At 39.6% G+C, this 26,594-nt stretch overlaps 1 protein-coding gene across 11 annotated transcripts in view; it reads left to right on the top strand.

Annotated features, from left to right (window-relative positions):
- Positions 1–26,594, top strand: part of FHOD3 (formin homology 2 domain containing 3) — a 391,220-nt gene that overhangs the window by 333,803 nt on the left and 30,823 nt on the right. For all 11 annotated transcript variants that reach the window (XM_052787649.1, XM_052787651.1, XM_052787660.1 and 8 more), the window contains 5 exons: positions 6,012–6,194; positions 10,958–11,077; positions 11,538–11,699; positions 23,320–23,510; positions 25,230–25,422. In XM_052787649.1, the coding sequence (XP_052643609.1) occupies positions 6,012–6,194; positions 10,958–11,077; positions 11,538–11,699; positions 23,320–23,510; positions 25,230–25,422 (849 nt within the window). The remainder of the gene's footprint in view (positions 1–6,011; positions 6,195–10,957; positions 11,078–11,537; positions 11,700–23,319; positions 23,511–25,229; positions 25,423–26,594) is intronic.

Here is a 26,594-nt window from a genome sequence, read left to right on the forward strand (position 1 = left end):
AGAGAGATACAGAAATGCATCATTGTGAGTCCCACGGTTTTCAGCAGAGCCCTGCCTCAGTTTTCCATACTGCCCCTTTGATCTACAGCGTAGACAAGCTTTGTTTCCCATTTCTCTTCTTGGTATCCATCTGTTCATTGGCTTTAACCTTAGAGTTAGCTTAGAGGGAAGAGGGGTTGTCTTTTCAGTCAAGATTTTTGGAAGGTTTTCTGGTTCATATCTATGGTTCCTAAATATTAGGAAATAATTGGTAGTGCTGATGAATGAATCAGTAATAGTGTCAGTGTCAGCTTCATTCATTTAAAACACAGAGAATAAAGCAAATTTTTTGCTATGTAATATACTTTCTAGCTAATCTGTGGGTTGAATGAGGCAGGACTGGTATGGAAAAAAAATTATGCAATTGGCCTAATTAAAAAACTGCATCACAGTGGGTACTCAAAAGCCTCTTCTGCGTAGTTAATTGTCTAGAAGACATGTCACGGCTAGTAAGCAGAAGAGGGAGATGTAAGGAGAGCAGAAGAGATGTAATGTGTGTGGTGAGGACGTAACATTCTCTGCTAAAATTTCAGAGAAGCTATAATTTAGGATCGTCTTCAGCTGTTGGCGGATCCAACACGGAGCAGAGCACCAAGAGGGGAAAAAGTCACCTGAGCCATCCTTTGCCTTGGCTGTGAGCTCTGTGCTATGTCATTTGCCAAGGAGCATCGTCAGTGTCGTGTTAGTGTGCGTGTGTGGCTTTAGTTCTGCACCTTGGTGGATAAGTTCAGATTAAATGGTATCTTAAAACTGACCTTAGCGATTCCTTTAAGGACAGTGGACCAAACTAGCGCTGACAGTAGTGCTAGCAACAAGGCAGTGGTGCAGTGGGATGCAGGCTACAAGTTCGTGATAGCCCAATTCATCACCAAGTTCCAGTAAACCCTCCGCTGCTGTCCTACATTCTGCTGAATGCTGCTTTGCTTGTGACATTTAACTCGTTAGTAATTCATACTTTGCTTTTTAACTTCTAATACGTAACTAAGATAGGAGAAGAAATTCTCCAAGTATTTTAAAGCCCTCTATACCTGAGTATATTGAGTATTTTTAGACCATGTGTTTGAAGTGTTCAGGTACCCCTGAGTTGTGAAAAAGGGCAGAAAATGGGGGCATGGTGCTAGCAAGGCAGATGTAGTCCATTTAGTATGCAGAGCAGGCGCTATTAGAAACGTACTTTCAAAGGAATGCGCAATGTGTGTCTGCAAGCATGCGTCAATCCAACTAAAAAAAGTTTTTGCCACCTTACATTTGCCAAAGTGGTTGTGTTTTCCTTTCTTTGAAAGCTTGGCATTCATTGTGTTCAAACAACTTGGAGCTCACTGCAGGATAAAGAACTGCCTGCTTAGCATGGATGAGGGCTTTCTGTGAGCTAAGCTAGAGAGGCAAGCTTAAAATCCTGGCATCTTATTTTTACGAGGTATATCATGGGCAACTGCAAGATTAGAGTCCACCAAAAACCAGTCCTTGGTGCTTGTTTTTAGTGAAGGAGATGAGTGTGTCCCTCTGTAAAGTGCTACTCAATAACAGAACGCGGATCAAAATCAAATTGTACCAAACAGCATGATTAATTTAGCAGAGTAAAATTGGGGTGATGCTGTGAGGAATTTAAGGTGGGTTGTTTTGTGCTTTTGCAATATAGATCTGTGATGCTACACCATATTGATTGTATTGGTAGGTATAGCTTTTAGTAAAACTATTTGAAATGAAAAAACTCTCCAGGTACGCTAGGCCCTCCATACCCACATTTGTTAAGTAATTTGAAGTCCAGGTGTCTGGAGTGGCTAGGTAGCCCTGAGATGTAAAATGGGGTAAGAAATGAGAGCCTGGCGTTAAAAAGGCAGATGGCGACATGTGTAAACAAAACCCAAACTTTGATTTTTGGAAACGATCAAGGTATTTAAGTTTTTGTTCTGATAATTGCCACGGTACGTTGGCATTTGCAGTTTCCAATTTGTTTAGCTAATGCTTTGTAAAAGTGTGATGGGATGTTTCAAATTATGCTAGCTCGTGTGACCTGAAAGAAACACCTCTTTTCACAAGTCTAGACAGAAGAGAGAACGGACTCAACAGAGCCTTGCTGGCCATATACCCACGGTCAGCGTATCGCTGCCCTAACGAGCTTCAGACTTTATTTAAAGAAAAAAAGCCACGCTGTCACTCCTTGTAGCGGACAAAACATCTTCTACAATTTTTGTGACCAGCAACGGCACGTTCATGTATTTCAGTAGAGAGCTGAGGAAGTGGAGCGGTCTGACCGAGGCAACGGCTGTCAGTTCCCAATTTACAGGGATGGCTATCAGGCATTTTAGATGTAGTCCCTTCTCTGAATTGGATCATTTTTGGAAGAGTTGAAATAAAATTAGTGCAGGCGGCCTCACTCACTGTGGAGTCCTGACCTTCGTATGCTTTTATATTTCGTTGGAGTTTCTGCAGGTAATGCAAACCACTGATGTGTCTCATTAATAGCTGCCTGGAAAGCTGAGGTGTGAGAGGCTTTTTGGAGCTGAAACGTCTGCTGAGGCCTGTCAAATATCCGATGAAATACCTACTGATGAGTATTTGGTCATGCAGCTTACGAATCTGCGGGCCTCAAGCCACAGAAAGCTTTGGACCCAACAACAACCAGATATTTAGTTCACTAATTTTTTTCAGGCTCCTGTTCACCTGGTAAAATCAGCTGAAACCAAATATGAAAGCCAAGGCACCCCTGCAACCTCATCATCACTGAGAAGCACCTAATTTCCGCAGAGGCTCCGGGCTATTTGCAGTCTCTGGTTAGGTGCTTCTTTACGTCCCACGCTGAGGCCCGTAACCCTCAGGCATATGGGGTTTATAAATTTTGCCCTGTGAGCCTCGTAAGGCTTTCCTCTTAGAAATTTTTGGAGATCATACGTCAGGATGGCTGAGTCCAGGAAATAAGCAGTTTGATCCCTTTGCTGAAAGTTCAAGAAAGGGGCTGGGTCCAGCAGTCCAGGAGCAGAATAATTAGGATCCGTTATCTCACGCAAACAGGATCTCCAAAAATCACTACTTTTTCTCCGTGAAAAGATTTGTGCACTGGTTTTCCTCACAATGGCCCAAACCGTTTTGTGAGAATGCGTGGAGGTGGAATATGTGTATCACGCATATTAGAGGATATGAGCATATGGTTTGTTGATAACCAATTCTTCAATTGACCTGAAGAATGCCCTACTGGGGAGAGCATTATGAACTAATGATTAGATTCAAAGCTATTCGTGATTTAATGGTCACATCAAGTGCCAGTAACCTCCTGCCCTGCTGTGTTTTTATGCTACTTTTACCGTCAGTAATGTTTAAAAAAATAATAAAAATAAAAATAATAATAAACTGGCAGATGGTGTACTCATCAGTTTCCAGCGCTGAACAAATGGCTCAAATTAGTCATAGGGTGGAAATCGAGAATAGGAGCCTTTTACCGCTTGCTCAGGGGCACACCAAGGATGATGACCGACCAGCAGGATCAGAATTATTTGCCCAGGCGGTTTAGAAATGAGTAGGTCGTCGTTACGGGGGCAGTTGCACCCCAGATGGTGTGAGACCTGCCAGCAGCTCTGGTCCCATCAAGGCAGGGCTTTCAGCAGCAGGGGTGATCCTCGGCAGCTGGCACCGCAATTCCAGGCTCTTTTGCTTGGCATTCTCCGTTTCGCGTACTACGGTACGCAGCGCAGCAGCCTTGCAGCGCTGGGACTCGAACGCTTTTTGTCAGCTCCATCTGGCTTGTGGTGTTTACATACAGCTCGAGGAGGAGGAGAGTCCCTTTGGAAATAAAGCTTACTGTTTCGTTGCTCTCTTTAAAATGCCCGAAAGCAGTGCAAAATCTCTGGAGTGAAAGCCCTGCACCGCCACAAAATACTTGTGGGATCCCAGGGTAGCTGCCAAAAGTCCTAGTTATTTGTAGGAGGCAACTGAGAACGCTGCTGAAGCGTTAGCCTGCAAAAATGCATCGGAAGCGTTTTTACATCCGTCAGATGGCTACTGCTAAACTCTCCACGTATGGGTGTTCGTATGATCCTATTTGCAAGCTGCCCTGACTCAGCTGAGGGTGCGTTTGGCTTCTTGTTGCTGTTGAAGAAAGGGGTGGGCTCTAGGAGACCTGACTTCTTCAAAGGAACTCTGTGAACACCTCTTCTTATGAGTTTCAGACTCAGTCTCTCTTTTTTTTTATGATTTTTTTTCAGATGAGTATTGGTTAAGCGCTGAGAAATGCCCTGAAGCAGGTACTTATAAATCTAGTTTGATGTTAGGTATGATCTCAGTTACAGATTTCAGTGTGTGTGGATGGATAGCACACCTCAAAATCAATACACAAATGCTATCAATCAGAACAGGTGTACATCAGAATATTTTCCAAACAGTCATTGACAGAGGAAGGAAAAGCACCAGAGCGTATTGAGGGATTTCCCTCCTCTTCTTTTTTCCTTAGGATATTAATAAATTAAGGTAGATGCTTGCAGTGTCCCAGGAAGGAGGGGGGTTTTTGGTTTGTTTTTTTTTTTTAACTGAAAGGCAGAGCCAACAGTAACAGAAAGAAATACTTCTTTATTTCTGTTTGGAAGTCAGCATAAATAGATGGACAGCAATACAAATGCTGTGGCTGAAATGAAATAAGTCCCAGTTCAACAAATTGAACGTTATTTGCTTACTTAACTCTTGTTCTTCACCTGATTGCCCGGGAAAAGTCCCTTGCTCTCCATGCTTATCTCCAGCACTGTACAAGGAGCCGGATGAATTATCGGGACTGGAAAGGGGCAGTTGTGCTACTTTGATGAATTGGCTATGTCCAGCAGTGGAACAAGGCTGTAGTTTGGATTGGCAGGTCCGATAGCTCTTTGGCTTTATTTTTATTATTCTCTCCTCCCCTCCAAAACAGCCTCTATCATTGTAGAACGCTCCAGCAAAAACATGTCATTCCTCGGACGAATAAACATAACTTGTATTGAAAATCTACTGCTTTGTTTTAATGAGGCATTGATCAGCAGGGTAAAGATCTCAACTTATCTGATGCCTTTGTGTTGTTTTGCTTTTGTTTTTTATTTTAAAGTGCATTTATTATGTTAAAAACTAATGAAGAAGCAATACCTTAGAGAGCAATACTTTGAGAAGGAAAGCTGCCACATGTAAACAAGCATGTAAAATCCAAGAATTAAAGGGAAAACTTAAATGTTTTGAGCCATACTGACAGCAGAAACTGAAAATACTGAGATCCTTTTTCATCAATATTTTAGACTTCTCAGATTAAAAGAGAAAAAGGCCATATGTTGTGCAATGCATAATTCAATGTCAAATTCAATGCGTGTTCCTTGGGAAGTTGTCCTCAGTTCGGGTGAAACTGTGGGGAGTGACCTAATAAGCTGCAGTAGTTGTCATGTTTCATAAAAAACAAAACAGACTGATCAAAAAGTAATAAATGATGAGAACAGCAAGGGACAGGAGTCCTCAAGTTATTTCTGTATACCTACAAGTGCACTAGAAGATTCGTAGATATTGAGGCTAAAAGGGACCTTAATATCTAGTCTGACCTGCTATAAATCACAGGCCACAAAATTGCACTCCTTCTACCTTCGCTTCCATACGTAATTTGCAGAAAGGTGGCCAGTTTTGACTTAAACGTATGAAAGCTGAGGAGAGCAGTCCTAACCAGTCCCCCTGTGTCTCCTTCAGTATTTCATCCCATGATGAGCCATATCTACCGAGTACAAATTTAAAAAAAAAAAACAACCTACATTTTAATACAGATGTGTTTTTCAACAAACTGCAGCTGTTTGAGATAGCAGGCCTTGTTTTGCCTTCTTGTGCAGCGGGTTCGTTCTTGGTTACTACAGCACCCTCCTCATTTACCAGCCAGGGGCTTGAAGACCTTCTACCGTTGCTGCTGCGAAGTCTCCCAACGCCCAGCCCTTGCGTGCCTCTCGGCCCCGCTGCTGACGCCTGCCTTTTGTCTCCTTCCGCAGAAAATCCTAACCATGATCCCGACCGAGGAGGAGAAGCAAAAGATCCAGGAGGCACAGCTGGCAAACCCCGATGTCCCCTTGGGCAGCGCCGAGCAGTTCCTTCTCACCCTCTCCTCCATCAGCGAACTCTCTGCCAGGCTCCAGCTCTGGGCGTTCAAGATGGACTACGAGATAGTGGAAAAGGTGAGGGGGAAGCGGGGAGACGGGGTGGAGACTCTTCCGAGGCTTTGCTTAATATTTCCCTGACCTTGTTATTATACGAGCCTGTATTTTGAGGAAACGGTAAATGGGTCACTTTTGTTTCGGTGGCCAACCAGGAAACAGCTAAAATGATCCTTCGTAATCTGTTCCTTCTGTAAAAGAAAATGAGAGATTATGTCTTCCTTCCTTTAATTAGTCAGTAATGATATTGAAACAAAGAGGAGGGCTAAATCCTTACCACTTTTTCTCCAGATGTTGTTATTCAGGAAATTCTTACTTCAGAGCAGCAGGAATTTTTCTTTGGATAAAGATTGAATGAGGACTACAGTAATTCAGCCTTACATCGTGAAAATGACAGTATTGCTCTTGCATCCATTTGAACTAAGGGAAACACCATCCATTAAAGTTTTTTCTGTTTATAACTCACTTGCAAAGTTACAAACAAAAGATAAGACATCCTTCAGGGGCGTTCTGGTCAGTTCAGTCACAGACAGTTGTTGCCATCTTCTTCATGGGTGGCATTTATTCACGGAACACTGTCCTTGGGCTGTCTGTCATGAATGATGAATCACTGACAAAAATTTCAAAATGACAGCATATAATTTTGGTGCATAAGTGAAACAGAATGAAACTGTGTAAGCGATTTCAGCTCCTTGCTGACTTTCACAAGCTCTTTTGGGAATCTCAGCGCAGGAGCTGCCTGCACTTCTGGTGCCTACCCCATGCGTTGCTCTTCAAGCAGCTCTATCCTGTATATATTAATTTTGTATGTGCATCTGTGTGCATATATGTATATTAAAAAAATCGGTATAACTTATGTGATATGGATTCTGAGAAGTGGGACATGCTTCTGAAAAAGCCTTGTGTTTACCTAGCTGTGGTTATTTAACAAGTTATACAGCAGTGGCTTGATTTGCAGTTGATACTGTCAAGATTACAATCTCTGCTTAATTTTCTTAGATTTTAGGAAATGGAATCGCTCTAATATTCAGGACTTTTTAGTTGTGACATTTTAATCTTAGACATTTACATTTCTGACTTGTAAAACATAAAATACTTGTGTCTGGCCTGAATACTTTTTAACCAGTTGTTTTTGGTTTTTTACTCTGGTACAGCTATTTATTCTGCTTTGAGGTTACCACAAGGCTAAATTGTTCCTTTCATGTAAGCTGAGTTAGCTGTAGCTGTTAATCTCTGTGTGTACCTAGAATTTCGAGCTTCCTCTCAAATCAAAAAGTAGCATTTGAAGCACTGCTAAAAGCTAAAGAAATTCTGATAGTTTTCCTATAACGTTTATGCCACAAAGTTAATGAATTGCCAGCTAAAATCCACGTAGAATGGATGCTAGTATAAAATGTCTTAAATACCTAAATTGTTCAAAGAAGTGATTGCTGGGGTGAAGATAGGACCAATATTTTTATCCCTGTTGAAAGGTAGGTAGGCCTAAGTACAGTACTTACTTAAATGGTACAGGAAATAACATACGATAACTCTGATAAAATAAGAGGAGCATGTGATAAGAAGCCTAGCAGATAAGCGTAAATATGACAGACAATTTGGGTCTTAGTTGGGTGAAGAGGAAGATACGGGATCAGACACCAGAGGTACAAGAGAGAGCGAGCAGTCTCTCCAGTAACAAAAGGTTAAAGTCAAAGTTTAAGTTCCAGGTAACCAATAAACACAAGCATTATTTAGGCTGAGGTAAGATACCATGAGCATATTCAATTAAAAAATGCAGTAGTTTGCATTAATGATTAGGACAGTAAAAGTCCCATGACCTGCTAAAATTCTTCCATTCTTGACGCTATGTTTTTGCAGAAGATCCATCTGTAAATGGGCAAACCCTTCATGAAACTTAGGTGCCAGATCACTTACCTCCACAATTGTTGTCATTTTTTTTAATCCAGCATTTGCTTGATTTTTTAAAAATCTATTTTAAAATTACGAAAATCCATAACAGTTCAGAATGCACTCATATTAGTTATGAAGTCACACATATATTTTATGTAAGAAATGAATGAACCTTACTGTTATTTCCGTGAATCTGGAACTTTTAGATGGTCCATGCTATCAGTGTGTGAAATACCCGAGTTGTTGATGTAAGGCTGGGGTTCTCCTTCATGAGACTCTTTTGCTAATCAGCCGAGAACAGAGTTTTGCCAAAGGTCTTGTCTCCATCTCTGACAACCTGAGAGGAAAACAGCATGAAATTGTTCCAGAAAAGGGTTAAGTGAGATATTGTTCATGTTCGTAGAACAGCTTTCCAGGCATAATGAAGGAAGTCATCTTTCTTGGATTGAATTTAATTAAGTAAAGCAAGTCAGGGTACATTTGTAGGGAGCAGCCTCAGACTGTGAGGGCCTGAACTGGATGAATGAATACTCATTCTTTGCTCTTTACAGAAAATAAAAAAGGCAAACCCTTTCCAAATGATCTCTTTGATAATGTGTATACTGTTTTGAAATGTTAACATGTTTCTAAGGCACTGGATGCCTACTGAAGGTCATCAGTGGAACAGTAATTTTTCTCACCTTTCTTTTGGTATCATATTTTAAAGGCACAGACAAAAGAGGTAGAGTTTCAACTTTAAATCTTCATTTTCAGACTTTTGATTGCTAGTTCTTTGTACTGAACTATTTATGATGCAGATGCTGTCAAATTTCATTATCTCAAAGGGAGTTTAGTGGTCTTAGAAAAAGGAATAGAATCTTTAGTTGTCCTAAATCAGGTATTTTTTTTTTTCTTAAGGTCACTGTGGGCAAATATATCCTTATTGCTGACAACTTTAAAGGATCATAAATGAATATAAGCTGGTGTAGAAATGAGAATAGTAGAAATGGTAAAGAAAAGGGCTTGCTTCAGTTTCTCTTCTAAGCAGAAAGATTACTCCTGACTCTAGTCTCCCTGGAGATACTGTGCTAGAGAAATAAGCGTTCAAAAAGATTCATTGCACCCACATAGTTGAGTTCATTTGTGCATGCGCATCAAACATTTATCAGGCATTATCAGATGTCTCACAGCCAGAAATTTTGGACCAATCCTCAAATTTCATTCCAGCATAGTTTTTTAGGTGAAATATAAAAACATGATAAATAAGGATACACGGTATCTAAGGATATGTGGTAGCTCTGTGTTATGTATCTGCCCGCTTTAGGTAGAAGGTGAGTTTTATAGGGAGCAAGAATGGGTATTTCATCTGATTATGCAGTATCTAGCACATTGGGGTTTATTGCTTTTTAATGCTACAATAAAATAAAAAATAAAGAGTAATTATAAATGTGTAGTATGTACAAGAAAGTCTAAGCTTGGATAACTTGCATGTAAATAGCTAAATGAAGGGCTACAGTATGGCCTGCTTTGGAAGCCTTTTATGCTACCTTTTTATTCACCCTCAGAATGTTTTAAATTAACCTTTTAAGAGTGATTTTTTAACAGTTTGCAAATTGATACAAGTAAAATACTTCAAAAGCCTGTGTTTACAGCAGATGCAGAGCAGTTTGATTCATCCCCATAATGCAACAAAACAGACTAAATCACCCCTGAGTTTAAAGCAACTCAAAGAATTCTGTGCAGCAGTTTATTGATTTTAGTTTAACTTGATGAAGTCTTGGATTATTTAGCACCTCTCCTCTGATGTATAAATTACTTTGCTCACTATGGCATCTCTTAATTTGTCTCAAATTTGCCATGTTCTTTTCTTTTCAAGAGACGAATTGTCCTCTAGTGACTACCAATGCATGTTTCCTTCATCTTTGTGCTCTTATTTATGGTAAAATATCACTACAATTGTTGAATGGCCCATTGTATTTCTCCAAGAGAGTGAAGTTCTCGGCTATTTTGCCTCTTCGTCTAAAATAAGAGCTTAATTTTGGCTTTTTGGCTCATAAAGAGTGTAATAATTTGGGAAAAGAATGCTGCTCACGGATGCTTTGGATGGCATTTGGAGATAGAAACAATGTGAACTGTTACTGTGCATACAAAATAAATAACCCTGGGCCTCACACAAAGACATAGAAATAAGCTCCGTCAACTCAATTACCCTCGCCCTCTTCCTTTGAACTCTCTGGTGTAGTTCACTTCCCGAGGTAATGGAACAGAATTTATGTTTCCAAGCCTTATCAGTTTACATACCTATACTCAGATAACATGTGGATGGAAGATGCATTAAGTTAAAAGATTAAAATGAGAACACTTGTAAAGCTTGATGTTTACAGAGGGTTGGTTTGGGGTTTTTTTTCAGTTTTAAAGTCACACAAGCACAAAACCATATCTACAGCTCAGAGGTGGCCATCATTTGAATAAAGCTTTAGGGTCAGGCTACAAATGTCCAGTCGGCTAGCATTCTAACTTTTTGTTTGTTTGTTTTTCAAAGATTAGAAAAAATAGCTATAAGAAGCTTTTTTATCAGTTGGGGCAGGGGGATGTTCATGCATCTAACTCAAATGCAGCAGCCCCTTCTCTGATTCTCCTGTTTGAAATCACAGAATAATCCCCAGGACAAGTAAGGCTATTGCACACATAAAGAAGCAACATTAGGAAAGTATTTTATGTATTTTTTTGCTGTCCTTGCCTGTGATTTATTAGCTGGAACATGGAAGAAAGCCAGCACACATGGCCAGTTTGCACTCTGCGAGACGCCAGTTCAGGAACTTTTTGCAGTAATTAATCTAAACCGTAGAATTAAAAACTCAAAGCAGCTATAGCCAACTGCAGCCTTCACTTTCTTGTTTCTGTTCTCATGGCAGGAGGTTGCAGAACCACTTCTAGACCTGAAGGAAGGAATGGACCAACTGGAGCACAATAAAACTTTGGGATTTATCCTTTCTACTCTACTAGCCATTGGGAACTTTCTGAATGGAACCAACGTAAGCCTGATGTCCCAGTTTTTCCCTTCAAAAAACAGAAGTCAAAACCATTATGACAGTTGCAACCGAGTATTTATTTTGTACCAGAAAAGTAATTTAGAAAACAGAACCAACTTTTTCTTTTTATTGTGTGTCAGAGTGCTCTTTGTGTCTTTCAGCAAAACCTGAAGGAAATGTGGAGCTAGGCACACTTCTGGTGTAACTCCCTTGAGTTTAGTGTTGATGCTCTCCATTCAAATTGTGAGAACTGTGTCATGAGTCATTTCACTGCAGATGGACTGATTTTAGGCCTACTCTTCAGCAAGTTAAAAATAAATAAAAGCAACAAGTTTCTTTTGTAGGATACTTCTTCTTCTTTCCCCTCTGCCCCCACTTGGTAATCATTTTTGTCTACTGATCTGCATGGGAAAGAGTACACGTTTTTATTTATAATTTCTTCCCTTTTTTTCCCCCCTTCCAGGTCAAAGCTTTTGAGTTGAGCTACCTCGAGAAGGTTCCAGAAGTCAAGGACACGGTGCACAAGCAGTCCCTCCTGCACCACGTCTGCACTATGGTGGTGGAAAAGTTCCCAGACAGCACTGATCTTTATTCAGAGATCGGGGCCATCACTAGGTCAGCTAAGGTATGCGTAGTGAGTAAATATATATATATGTTTTTAAAAATCCTCTTTAAAGTGAAACATTTAAGATTTTTATTTTGATTCTTTGATTTTGTTCCTCCCTAGTCACAGCACTTTTTATGAATGTGGATTCATTGTGTCATCCCGACTGAATTTCAAAGGTGCCAGTACTCTCTCTTCTGAGCTTTATCTCCGTCTGTCAGGTGGTTTCCTCATCAAGGCACTAATAGGCAGCCACAGTATGACAGCCATTTTAATGTTATATACATCATTAATATATATAACTATTAGGAACTATTTTCAGGTTAAAACTTTATTTGACCAGTATCTTCAAATACATTTATTCTGTGGTTTGAGGGAATCTCTTTTTTAAGGCAGATGCCTGATTGTATTTTAAGGGCAATGGAAGGAATGAACTTCCTTGGTAATAAAATTGTTTCCAGAATGAAAGTATCCTTGAAATATTCTGTTTAACTCCTTTTCTGTCTTCCTCCTGACAATAATTTTGATGATTAGGAGTTAGAGAAGATAAATAGAAATAAAGGAAACTTGTGGCAGCACCTCTTTTTAAGAAGTGGTAATCCCTTGGCTAATGCATAGGTCTGGTCAGTGGCTCAATTTGGTATGCAGATTATTTATTGCTGCTGCTAGCAGGCATGATAGAAACACTGTAACCTCACTCTTGGAGCTCTCAGAGTGTGAGATATCATGGATGACGCTTAAAAACAGTATATTATTTGATTAATGGAGTAAACATGACAGAGTATCATCAAGAGATAATAAACATGAAAATTCTGGTTCGGAGTCATGTCTCGTGAAAATGGAAATAATTACAGCAGTTCATACTGCTATCCATCTAGTCCAGTGTCTTGATTCAGACAGTGGCCAATACCAGCTGCTTGAGAGCAAAGTACAAGAAGCTTCGAAGGAGGGGGAAGATCTCTCCTGGAAAAATCTTATTTCATGAGCCATAATACTCATTATATGCATCAAATAGAGGAATGATTTCTTTTCCAAAAGACACCTTGTTTGGATATTTGAGGGAGGGGAACCCTGTATACAATTTTTAAAAACTGCAAAAATCAAATCTTAGTTTGCCTCGTAGCGCAGTTCTTGTGACAATGAATTCATAATCTAATTTTATCTACTGTTGGATTTGCCAATTTCAGGATTTACTGTCTGAATATATTGAACAGTTGAAACTTTTTTTCTCTCTCTTGTTTCGTAGAATAACTTAGGTTGGAAAGGACCTCTGAAGGTCATCTGGGCCATCACCCTTTTCAGTGCAAGATCAAATTAAACCAGGCTGCTCAGATCCTTGTCTCAGATAATCCTTCGACATCTTTTTTTTTAACACCATTTCCACACTTTGTCTCCATCTTACCTTTTAGAATGGGTTAAACAGTAGCAAACACAGTATTCCAGCCTCTCCTTATAAATGTTATATGCCTGCTATGTTTGTCAGTTCTGCTTGTGCTATCTTTTGTTAGATGTCCTGAGGTTTTCTTTGTGTTTTTTGACTGTTGCTATTCTTTTGACACTAGTCGTCTTTGGGCAGTTCTCAAGGACATCCAGGCAGTCTCCTGAGCTGATCGGGCAATTCAGAATTCAGCCCGATGCACAAAGGAGTCCGATAACTGCCTGCAGTGTGCACTTTATTGCGATCTACGGTAATGACCATGATCTGCTGAAGCGGATTTACTGTTTATCTCTCAAACCCCTAATTATCTTAAATCAGGACTAATCTGAATAATTTCTTGCCATCTGTAGATTTTACCCTCTCAGTGTGCTTCCTTGTTTCCAGATAACTTTGAAATACGAAGTACAAACCATGAGACACCTGCTGTTAACCCTGCCATCAGATGAGAATCAATATGTGTTCCTTCTTTTCTTTTGCTCTCTTAACCTCACACTTCATAGGTAGCCTCCCATGAGGCTCATGTAAAGATTTTGAAAGTCTGCTTTTCTTTACTTGCTCTTATCTGTCCACTATTTTATAAACATATTCAGAATCTAGTGATTATTTTGATGTATTAAATTTCCTGTTATTCATCCTTTCAGCTAGGTTACCAGGTATTGCAATAAAGCTTGGAGTTCTACAGTGTCCTCAATCAGCCTTGCTGCTTTCGTAAAGATAGGTGAAGCTTTTGCTATCCTCCGATTCTTTAAGTTATTAAGTGTAGTGAAAGCATACTCATTTTAGCCAGTGGCTCAATTTCTTTATTTTAATTGCTGTTAGAATTCTTGTCTTCTGCTTGTTTACTGCTTTGTAAGATACCATCCTCCTCCAACACATTTGTTTCTGCTAGCAAGTATTCGAACCTTGCTATTAGTTCATGTCTATTAAAAAATAAAATATAGAAAAATAAAAGCAGGAGCCAGAAGAGGTTTCTCCCCAACATCCTCTGTGGCGAATCTAGATGAAAAGAAGTCATCTTGCTTCCCTTCCCTAACTTTGTCTTCCTCGGTTTCTTTCATCCCCAGTGATCCAGTGATGCTATGTATTTTCATTTTTTTGGATACCATAAAGGAATTTGTGGGTTTTGTTTTATATCCTTAGATATGTGCTCTTTGGATTCCATCTCTGTTCTCCTAATTTTCCTCTTGTACAGCCTATGTTTAGGCTCTGTTTTATTGCCTTCACTGAGGTTGGTTTCTCATGTTTGGAAGGTTTTGATTTTTTTAATGTTTTTTTTCTTTGAGTGATTCTTCATCTCTTAACATTTAGGTATATCGGTTTCTTATTTCCTGCTTTTTCTCATTGTCAAGAAGTTATTTCACTTTTTTTTAGATTGGGACCAGGTTAATCAAAACATGAAAATTACTGTAAAAGAGAAGAGCCCTTATTTTCCAAAATCCACACCACCATGTATGGTGTACTCTCAAGTGAATCTTCTATTTTTCAGTCTTAGAAAGTGGAAGAAAGATTAACCTAATGCTGTCACTTATAAAAAATTTTTAGGTCTAAGAGCATACAAAATTGAGCACAGTCTTTCAGTCTGTGGTTTGCTGATCTAGTGGCCCTGCCCAAAGCGGACAAAATTCTGAAAAGGCCAGACAAAATCACATTAAGAGAAATTATAGCCTTAACCTTCCCCGTGACGCCCAAGGTCTCCCTCCTTGGGATGTTCCTGCATGTGTTATACCACTGATGGATTACTGTAACAAGCTCTATTCCCACTCGATCTTAGCTGCCACAAATCAAAGAGTTAGGACATGGAAGCCATCCAAGCTGCCCTCTTCAAGGGAATGTTCACAGACGAGGCGAAATCTTGGTTTAGGAAAGCTGACAGGAAAGGAGAACTAATATTTCACTGTGGATTAGGCTGTATTTTGAGCTCCATTTTGTCTACAGAGATCTTTCAGAAACCACAAAGGCTAAACAATTTCCATCCTGTAGATAAACAGAGATGCCCCTTCCCCTGAGATGCACATCATATGAGAATTTCCTGAGCCTCAGTTCATGGAAAAAAAAAACATAAAGAAAACAGGCTGCCTCACCAGAAAGGAGTTAGAAAGACCAGAAACAAAATGGCATAGTTATTGCAAAACTTGGGGCTTTTTGTTGAAGGGCTGAAGTCATAAATGGCAAAAAAAGCAGACACAAGTGAAAAAATTACCAAAAAATAGAATTCTAGAAAAATAAAGGTATTCATGGTTGTATAAAAATATAGAAGATCTTGCAGGGCACTGATTGTTTAGCATCCCATGATTAAAAGCACTTGCTGCTTTTTTTTTTTTTTTTTTTTCTTTTTATTTTGTAACATATTTTAAGTTGGAGTTGTACCAGAACTGATGTACCTAATACTGAAGCAGACCCCCAGATTTCTGCAGTTAAAGTCACCATTGTTCCTAGAAGTTTCCTTACCGGTACGTCAAGGAGGGGTTGCATCAGCACTAGGTTCTTCTCTGTTAGTGAATAAAAAATGTGTTCTGAGGAAAAATGCTCATCTTCTCTCTCAACCCCATAAATATTTTTCCCCATGCATCTGAAAGCTGGCCAGCTCCATAGAGTAAACTAGTAATTGTCCTTTTCTCCCCCTAATTTTAATTTACTTACAAGATGCCAAACTTCTGGCTGGTTTTTAACCCCTGCAGCGAGACACTTGGATCAGTTGCGGATACTAGGCAATGGAAAAGCAGGCAGCTTTTAAAAGCAAGCCATAGGAAATGTTAACAACGCAGGGGAGGGGGCAAGGATTGCTGGTAGGAAAGAACTTAGGACGAGACGAAGACCTACGCAGGGGAGAAGGAAGCCTGCAGCTGCCCTCCGAGGGACTTGGCAGGGAGGCATGGGGAAAAAGGAGCTGGTTGAAACAGAAGTGCCGCTCTGGCGTGCTGTAGCTTCTGCTTGACGTGCTGGAAAGCAGAGAGAGGAGAAAAGAAAAAAACGTAGGGAAGATCGTGCTGCCTCCTGCGCTGCTTCAGTGGAGTTTCTCTTGTCTCGCTTGACAGCAAGTATTTGTGTGCAATTATCATTCAAGTATGCTTTCCCTACGTTATTTTAAACAAAAATAAATGCCAAAAGTCAGATTATTTTCCACGGAAAAACGGGGTTGGGGGATGCAAGGTTTCTTACGGTTGTATCATTCCTGGTGATGCCCGCTCCAAGGACTGCGGCAGCTGCCCCGGCTCCTGGCACGGGCCAGCGGGAGCAAAGGGGAAGGCGGAGCGGGATAAGGCAGGTCCTGCTGGCTGCAGGGCAGGCTGGGGCGAGGGCGAAGGAGCTTCAGCGGCAGATGGGACTCGGAGGTTTTGTCTGAAAGAGAGCAAACGAAGCTTAGCGCGTGCGCCAGCACCGTGGCGTTTCAGTAACGTTGCAGGTGAAACGACCGTAGCGTTGCAGGTAGCGGGACACCATCTGAAGGGACCTCCGTCACCGCTTACTGGTATTGCTTGTCTTCATCCCAGGTTGTGGGAAGTGTCATACAGCATCTGCAAAAAGATCCCGTGTTAGTGTGTTTGTTGTAGATTGTTTAAGGAACTAAAATGCAGTGGAGATATGTCTATAATTGGAGGGACTCATCTGGTCATACTCAGTAAGCACCTCTGTCCTTTAATTTTTAATTAGTGGGTCGATTCAGGCGTTCTCATTTCCAGAATTATTTTGGCAGGATGCCACCTCTTACCCTAGGATTAGAAATGTCTGGGCAGAACCTCCTTTATATCTTGCTCGCTTTTGAGAGCTGGCATCTACTTCACTTAAAATGTGTGGCCAACAGTGTGCAAGTCGGACTAACGTTGGTCTTGGGATAATTCTTGTGACATTTGGTGAAGCAAGCCAGCGTGGAAATACTGGAGGAGACAGAGTTTTGAACGTATGCCACAGAAGGTTGCTGCACTCAGATGATAGTGTGTTTGCAAGGAGCAATTCTCAGAATTTCCTTTGGCGCTGAACCAGCTCAGGAAAAGAGGAAGATTTCGTGTTCCCTGCCAGAACGCATCCCTGTAATAATGTGAGAATGTATGGTCTGACCCTAATTATAAACAGCTCAGACTATGCTGTGGTCTGCTGCAGAAACTATCTTGAACTTTGAAGAGAGAAAGATTTTGTCAGTGATTATGTATATCTTTCTGTGACATGCGATAAAATAGTTGTCATTTTATTGTGAATTTAAGGCAACATTTGTCATTGTGAAATCATCAATCTTATATTTAATGCACCTTGTGGGTAGGATAGAAATGCAGAAATCCAGGTCTTCCTTAGAAAACATCTGGGTTTGAGATGTTCACCACTAAAAGAAACAAGCTGTAGCAATAAACAATAAATACAGTTTCAAGCAATGGGAGACACATACAAGGATACTGAGGCTACATAACAAGTTATTCACTGGCCTTCAGAACAAAACTTTGGATAATTGACAGTGATTTTGAAAAGAAGTGCTTTTTAAGCAGAAACCTCAGCTTCACCAGTTTCCCTTCATTTATTTGTTTTGTGTTTTTTTTACTTCAATCCCGTTGTGACATTTTTGACCCTATTCAAGGGTTGAATGTAAATACAGGAGGCAGGGAACTCGAGTGTAATCAGGTGCAGCATCTTTGATTTTAGGACAGTTTTGTACTCTCAGTAGTGGCAGAGCTTAGCCCAGAGACTAAAGGAGATTTAGCTGGAAGAGGAAACGTGTGTGTAGAGTGCATTCCAGCTGAGGGAATGCTGAAGAAAAATGACCTGTTATCTCACAGCGGCTACAGTCGTTTGCTGTGTATGGCAATGCATACCTGGAATTGTATACGCTGCCCTTGGGAATATATAGTGGAAGGCACTTTAGGTTTGAGCCAATGCATTTAATTCCCAGTGTCACCTCAAAGCAGCCGTTCCTCTCTCTCCCAACAAATAGTAAGAGTCCAATTCCTGCGTTGCCGTGAGATATTTGTGGCCACACAGAGAAGTAATATCCCGACCCAAAGACCAGAAAGGCTCCCTGGTACGTGTCCTGCCTGAATGACTGGGGCATGGTCTAGTATTTCATGAATTAGAAAGTTTTACACTTCTATATGCAGGAGGTGATATTGGATGTATGGCATGGAGTTGAACTTGAAAAAAATAGGCCTTTTAAAGGGCCAGTGTTGATGGAACCTGAATGGGCAGGGAAGTGAACGCTGAGCCATTTGATGGTGGTGGTAGTTTTGAGTCAGGTGAAAACCAGCAAGAACAGAAGTCATTTGAGCAGTAGGTGTATCGTGTGATATTGAATTCTCAGCCCAATGAAGTGAGAAATCTGGTAGAATTCTTTTTTGTGTTGTTGTTTATGGCAGAGTCATCTGTTACTATAGTAGCAAGCAATAAATAATTATATAAAGGGATTAAAATGAGTGCTGGCGTTGCTGGCATGTGGTTGGAAGGTTTTATTCTTTGTCTGAGTGTCATTTGTGCAAAATATGGTGGTGCATTAAATTGAAAAATAGATTTTTATGTTTAAAGTTGCCCATTAGTGACTTACAGCAATGCTTTCCTGAATGAGGCTGACCCTGCGGGGCTTGTGTCACGTAAACTAGTCTTTAAATCCTATTTGGATAGACTCTCTCTGGCTACTCCACTCTGATGCAACAGTGTCTACAAAGGCGCTTCTCAGAAGACCGAACAGTGGCCCTAGGAAGAGATTTCACAGATAAATAACAAATCGTTCTGAATATTTTTCAGTAGTGTGGTTGTGAATGAAGAGGAACCTGGCAGGAGAAAGGAGGAACATATCAAATATATCCCAGGAGCATTTAGAAAGTTGCTTTTTTTAAATTGGTTTACAAATGAAAATAAACATTACATAGTGTCTGAAAAAGAAGACATTTTTATTTTGCATAACAGCCTAAGACCACTCGTTCTTTTGCCTGAGGGGGAAAAAAAGAGATTTCTTTTTAGAATTGTAGCAGAAGGTAACAGTAAGGAGGACCAGCAAGCTGCATGTCTTTTGCACATATATGTACTGAGGAGGAAAAAGAAGGATATATGTTTCCACCTTCCTCCAAATCCTGGGGCAAGACACAACATCCATGCGCTGCTGTCCACAGAGAAAGCTATAACAACAATTTCAGATTACTGCTTCCTTTTATTCAGTGGAGCCTACTTATAAAATAGTGCCACAGCAGTTCTTGTCCGAGACCTCCTATGCTGAGGTCTCCTGGAGCCACAACTCATCTGAATTCCTTCTTAGTCCCAGCATGACCTTCCAGCTGCAGGCAAGAATTGGTGCCTCTTTCCTTTCAAGAAAGAAAGAATGAAAAAAAAAAAAAAAAAGGAATTATGTCTTTCTACCATTATGCAACGTTAATTCTTGTAGTAAAGTGTTGGAAATAAACACATAAATAAAAAGGTGCAGTCTGTGCTCCCTTGGGAATACTGTGTGGACTGGCAGGGAGGTAGGTATGGTATTATATATGCATTTTCATGTTTCCTTTATGCATATTAGATTGAATAATTGTCATTATTATTCCACACGAGTTCTTGTTCTCCTTATCATAGCAACACGTAGTTGGGGGATCATTTATCATCGTTGTTACTGCTACATTTGTATAGAACACTTTCAGTGTTGGAAGACATCCTAAACAGAACAGCAATAACAGCAAAAATACCAAAAAAAAAAAAAAAGGAAATTACAAGGATATTTCTGAATAATGTAACTGCTTTTAAACATTTGTGCACAAATATTAGATCTAGGTTTGGACCACTGTGCTCATCTTTCATGGTTGGTTACCTCAGTTAAAGTGAGGCTAAATTTTTGCTCTTCCGGCGGATTTGTATTTTACTTACATTTTCCACTGATGCAAGTACCTGCTGTTTTATGATAGAAATGTGCATAAAATGGAGGGGCTTGTCGGCCACATAGTCGTTGGACTTCTGCTGCTCAGAATACTATAAAAGCTTCTTTATGTCCATGAGGCGTTTGCCTTCACAGTGAAGAGAGAAGAGGATCTGAGGATGTCAAATTCCTTAGGATCCTGCTTTTCAGTGGAATTTGGTGTTCATAATTAAGGGAATTAGTAGCTGTCTGGGTTAATATTCCAACACATTACAAGGCTTAGAAATTGTAAGAGTTTGCCGAATAAGAGCATATTACTTCAACAGGATTTTGGTGTATTTTATCAGTTAAAAATACATACTGCTTTTTCAGATAGCCCTAGAAAGCCAGCCTGTGTGAGAGTTCATACATGTGCTTAAGAGACACTAATTGCTGGCATGCAACCTGGATATTATATTCCACTAGCCTAGAAAAAAATATCACCTGGATCCTCTGTACAAGTGTCCGCAATTGCAGGAGAGTCCAGTTAGAAGATCAGTGGTCAGTGGATCTTTGGCTTTACTGTGCCAAGAGGTTTATGGCTAATTTCTTACCTGAACGCCAGCACTGAAGAAAAAAAAGGGGATGGCAGAGGAAAGATGAGGGCAAGGTATGTAAGTTAAGGAGAGAGGAGATACAGGGAGGGTGACTATGCTTGTCCCATTACACTGTTTCCCATTGGAGAGCATCACATTAGTGCTATTGCTGTTAGAAGAAAAAGCGGGGGGGGGGGGGAAGCTTCTTTTTCTGTGGTTTGAAATGTCATGCAGGTAGTACTGTAAAGCTGCGAACAATCAAGTGTTTTGATACGTTTGGTAGGAGGGTCCAAATATTTTTAACTTCAGAATTTTCCTTTTCAGCCGATGCAGCCTGAACTTTTAAAATCTCTCTGCTGCAAGATTTAGTAGGAAAAATCTTGTCAGCAGGCTGATAAATGCTGGTCTTTTTGTTTGGTTGCTTGGTTTTTTTCAAGAAAGATCTGAAGGCTTAGCTTTGTTACCTGGTGCTCTGTTGGGAGGCAGTTTCCACACCTTGGATAGAGGAAAGGGATGTTCTGTGGTGTATCGCGTGTGAAGAAGCTTCACGTAACTCCTGGCATGTAAGACCTAGAGCAGACTGAAATGCAATGGATTCTGTGTCTACCTGCAAAATTTGCCCTGGTGAAATAGCACTTCATGAAATATCAAGTGGGTTACCTGGTTGTCTGAAAAATTTTGATTTTTAATATTTCACACAGGGATATTTTTCTGTAAGTGTATTGCTTTCTGTCCACAAACAAGTGACCAAACTCTGGAGAGCTGGCAGCCAGAAGATTTTAGATTTCTTGGAGGTTTGTCACATTCTTGCGGGTGCAGGACGGTCTGCATGTGGGGAGTGCACAGGCACATTATCCTACGTTGGATTTCCTGCTTTACTCCTTCCAGGAGTTTCCAACTTCTGCATGAGCAGAGCCACCTGTGCTCCACAGAGGTTTATTCCAGGGGAGCTCAGGTGGCATTCTTCTTGCTGCGGTCTCCTTAGGACTTGCCTAGAGGTGGTTTTTTTTGTTTGTGCTCAAAAAATTCCTTTGCATCCCTTAGCCCGACCCGCCATCCCCAGTCCTTACTGGAACTGCCCACTCGTGTGAATGTGCTGGCTGTTGGGAGATTTCAAGGGGTAGGGAATTCGCCACGTCTTTTCCCTGCAGATGTGCTGTTCTCCAAAGATGTCTCTTGAACCCCTACAGGCTTGAACCTCAGAGCTTTTCGATAGATTAAAACTCATTCTGTTTTCAGTGAAAGCTGTCATAAAATTAAATTTCTCTGCTGAAGGGGCTGAGAGGCTTCCCCAACCAGGTTGGATAATTCTTACTAGGAAGACCTAGAAATACCTCCTCTTGGCTTTTTGTTCTTAATAGGAATGCTAGTATTTTTCCCCATGTGTGTTTTAGATATATGATCTATGGAGAGCAGCAATGTGTTTATCATCAACAGTGAAAATACTGACCTGGAAAGGACTTTTAAAACATGTGCATTGATATGGATATAAGGAAAACAAAAACCCCACAGCTGCTCCGCCTGCAGGGCTTTTCTGAATAGCAGAATGGATCAAAGGATGTTTTTATTTCCATGTGAAGAGGAAAAATTCATCACTTTATAAATCACAGCAAAAACAAATCAAATCAATACCAGGAGCTTTTTAATAATAATGCATTTCTTATGGCTATCCTCAGTAGAGGTCTCAGCAGTGGGTGCTGCACACAGCTAAAAAGAGTGAACTAAAACCTGTCTGTGACACTCGTTTTCATTTAGCATTAAGGAGTTAACTGGAGTACCACACTGTAACATCCCAAACACTGACGTGTTTAGAATCTGAGAGCTAAATCTGTATTTTATAGCTTGAGTTCATCTGAACTGTGAAGTGATATTATAAAATAAATTTTTCCTTTCTTCAGAATTCAAGAACATGTTGGGTAGTTTGACTTTTTTCATCTGTTGTGTGCTGTGGCTGGGTCATTAATGCACTTTGTTCAGTTGTTAGCAATGCACCCTGAATGTCTTCTATAGACCATTACGATTTGAACACCTTTTTTGGTTGATGAATAAAGGAGAAGCTCGCTCTCACCTTCTGTGGAATGTGTTGGCTTCTGTCCTGATAAATGTTACTGTAGGATGCAGTCATTTATTTTTACTGCATTGAGAGACTTTCAAAGCTGTTGTGTGATCTTGGTACAAGCCAGCAAATTCATACTGTATATCAAGGGATGAAAGTTAGTGCTGAGATCACTAAATAACACTTACTTTCAATAGAGCTTTAAAAAATTCTGGCCTGTGAATTTTGTGATTAGAAATGGATCCTCTATTAACAAGTCAGTGCAAGGCTAGGGAATAGATCCAAGTGCTTCCTAAATTGGAGAAGTGTTGGCTGGGTACAACAGCGAGCTGTAAACAGGGTATAAAAAGCTATGAGTAGTAGAGAAAAGGATTAATAAAAAGAGAAAGTTTTGTATTACCTCAGAAATAACTGAGTCATGCAGTTGCTTGGTGCAGGCATGAAGTTATTAGCAAGGGAAAAAACACATCACAATATTTTATTGTCCCTTCTTTAGGTGTTAGGCCTCCAAGACTAAAACCAAATATATATCTATATGGGTATTTCTTTGTTTTCCGTACTAACATTTCATGTCTAGACAAAGTGTGACGGAGAAAGCTATCTCTTAATTATTTAGTAGTAATTAATAACATGAATTAATGTTGTGTCGCCACTACATTGACCCTTTCTTATACATACATTGTATTGTTCAGATATCCAAGGATACTACCGCAGTGTTTTCACTTGAAGTGTTACATTTTCTTTTCTTTTTTTTACAGGTTGACTTTGAACAACTGCAGGAAAACTTGTGTCAGATGGAAAGACGGTGCAAAGCATCCTGGGACCACCTTAAGGCTATAGCAAAGCATGAAATGAAGCCAACTCTAAAGCAAAAAATGTCTGAGTTCCTTAAAGACTGTGCAGAAAGAATCATAATCCTGAAGATTGTTCACAGAAGAATAATTAACAGGTACAGAATTAGAGTGCTGACAGCAATATCTTGATAATAAATGACTTGCTAAAGTTATAAATTATGACATCATAAATATGTTTTTATAAGTGTTTAATCCACATTCCAGCAATTAATGTTACCAGGATGTATGTGGTGCATACTTTGTTATAGATGCCACTTAAGAAAGATCCCCACTCCAGAAAGTTTCTATATTTCTGATGAAAAGAAGCAATGATCCAGGCAGTCATTTATTCCCAAGGTGCAATAACTGGGTCTTTTAACAACTAGTCCCCAAAAGCTAGCAGCTTTACAGTTAAGTTGCTATATTTTCTGTCCTGAATACTTTTGAGGGGGGTTGGCTTACCGTCTGATAAAAAAGAACAGGCTGTAGCAAAAAAATGAAGTCCTAATGACAAATTTGTCACATGCAGAAGTCGAAACGAGTCTTGTACAATGAGTTCTTCTATAGACAGCACCACTCCTATTTGCAAGATCTACGACTATGTGTTTTATGCCTGCGCAGCAGAAGGCAGAATTAAGATTCCTCTCCTTAGGACTTGCTGTTGGGTTTAGTTTCATCCAATGGACTTACCAGTAATTGCAGTGCTTTGAAATGTACATATTCATGATAATTCTGCAATACACCTGAGCATTTTTTTTTTTCAGATTCACAAATATAGCTTAAGTCATCTGAGTAATTTATCTGTGTTCCTGCTTATTAATGAAATTTTGAGAGATTTTCCAACTTCTGAATAATTTCCAAATTGCTGTGGTGAAAGTTAGGGTCTGGATGCCAAATGAACCCAAATTTGTGGATATACACTTGAGAAGTTGCTTCAGCTCTTCTTTTGTTTTCATAGTGACTGGGTTTTCATGCCATAAGTAAGCAGAAATCCCAATTGCATTGGAAGGGAAGTGAATTCACCAGTTTCCTGTTGTGTTTATCATATGCATTGTACCAATCAGAAAAATATTAATTTTTTCCTATTATGTCCTGCAACTACTACTACTATAGTTCTCCAAAAATGTATCCATGTACTTGCATCTTTCTAGGACCGAGAAGACTTTTTATCATCAGGGATGTAGATGCAGTTAAAAGGAATTCCCGTACATTTTTAAGCATTCAGCGCGCTATTGTAAATCATGCAATATAGAAGCAATAGTAAAAGTTGCAAATAGTGCGAAAGCTCTGAATGCCACAAAAGCAGTAAAACTGTGAATTGAGAGTATCCCAAACTAAAGTACTTGGTAGATAATATAATTTTATGGTCAGTTTTGTGAACCAGAAATTCTTTCCTCCTTGTGTTTGCTAGCCTGTAAATCTGCATTCTTCTTGTCTAGACTTTCCTCAACATCCTAACAGCTTCTTTGAAGTTGCTTAATACAAATAAATAGAATTGAAACTTAATAAATATTTTTTCTATAACTGAAATGAAATTGGTCATTCACATGCCAAATTAGTCATATAAAGTAGATGGAGTTCCATAAACATCTTATCTCCTGCATCAGCCTGGGAAAGTGGACTGGGATGAAGTTACCATAGACGAGACTTTCATGGTTTTAATTATAAAACATGCCAGTGTTATGCAAAGCATCCATGAAAATTCTGTAGCACAAAAGAAATGATGGGAGCTAATAAAGTAATAAATGGATTCACTGAAATGTGTTTTTATTTTCCCAGAAGCCATCAGTAAAGATTTTTTTTCCCTTTGCATTTATGAACTCATTGTTTTCCAGGTTTCACTCATTTTTGTTATTTATGGGCCATCCTCCCTATGCAATACGTGAAGTCAACATCAATAAGTTCTGCAAAATTATTAGCGAATTTGCTCTGGAATACCGCACCACCAGGGAACGAGTTTTGCAGCAAAAACAGAAACGAGCTAACCACAGGGAAAGAAACAAGACCAGAGGGAAAATGATAACAGATGTAAGTGGCAAAATGTATCTCCCACAGCATGGATTTTTAAAACTTTCTTTCACTGAATGTCGTATATATGAAGTGTTGTTACTCTTTATTTTTATTGTTAAGAGGTTCTTCTGCTGTAGGTAATGAACTCTGTTCTCTTCGAAGGCAAAACTTGCAGGTCCTTGATTGTGTATATTTTTTGCTGCATTCCAATTTATAGAATGAGAACAAACTAAAATTAAGCATCCAAAAAGAGCATCTCTGTGTGTTGCACAGACAGTGCCCAGAACATCTAGAAGATACCAGGAGCTGTGTGTACCTGATCAGCCAAGAATATGAAAAAGGAAAAAAAACCTAGAAATTAGGCTTCTAATTGAGGACATGATTTAAATGATGAACCATTGTAGCCATTTAAGTGGTTACAACCAAATTTAAATGGATATTTTTCCTCCAACTTTGAATATTCTAATATAGTCTTTAATCTTAGTATTTTATCTATTTTTATGTATGTATATATACGCATGCACACACACAGCAATTTTCTTCTTAACTTTAAAGCACAGAACAGCCAATTTTATGTGAACAGACTGCTTTGGGGTTCTGAAAGAACAGGCAAATTTATGATCACAGTAGATGTTACCCTGCAACCTTTTTGACTCTATGCTTGCACACTGATAGAATAAATTAAAATAAGATTATTTTTCTCAGCATAGCAAGCTTTAAAATCCCCTTGATTTTTTTTTTTTTTTAAGTTGATGTAGTTCGACTCAATCCAAATAAAGTTTTAAGAAGTGCCAGTACTTAATAAAAGTTTCCAGCTGTCTCAAAATCCAAATCTGGAGTCTCGATTAGATGCAAGTGGTTCGTTGCATATGAAGCTACCCCTGCCTTTGGCATGAAAAGCCCTAAGCTGATTACAGTTTTATGGCTCAGGCAACATGGGTCAAAATACATATATGTATTGAGACTGATCTAAATTGAGATTGTATTTAAGTCATTGACTCACAATCATTTGTAGATCTTTCCTGGCAATATCCTCTTTAAATTTGGAAATCTGCCCCATCTAGAGAAAATGTTAAACCTGTATTATTATCTCAAAAGATTTTCCTTTTGGTCTAGCCTCAGGTTAAGGAAGAGGCTCTGATTTTATGCAAAGGGTATAATATAGTCGTACAAATTTTTAAAACTACCGC

Source organism: Harpia harpyja, chromosome 5, assembly GCF_026419915.1.
Source record: "Harpia harpyja isolate bHarHar1 chromosome 5, bHarHar1 primary haplotype, whole genome shotgun sequence".
Classification (NCBI taxonomy): domain Eukaryota; kingdom Metazoa; phylum Chordata; class Aves; order Accipitriformes; family Accipitridae; genus Harpia; species Harpia harpyja.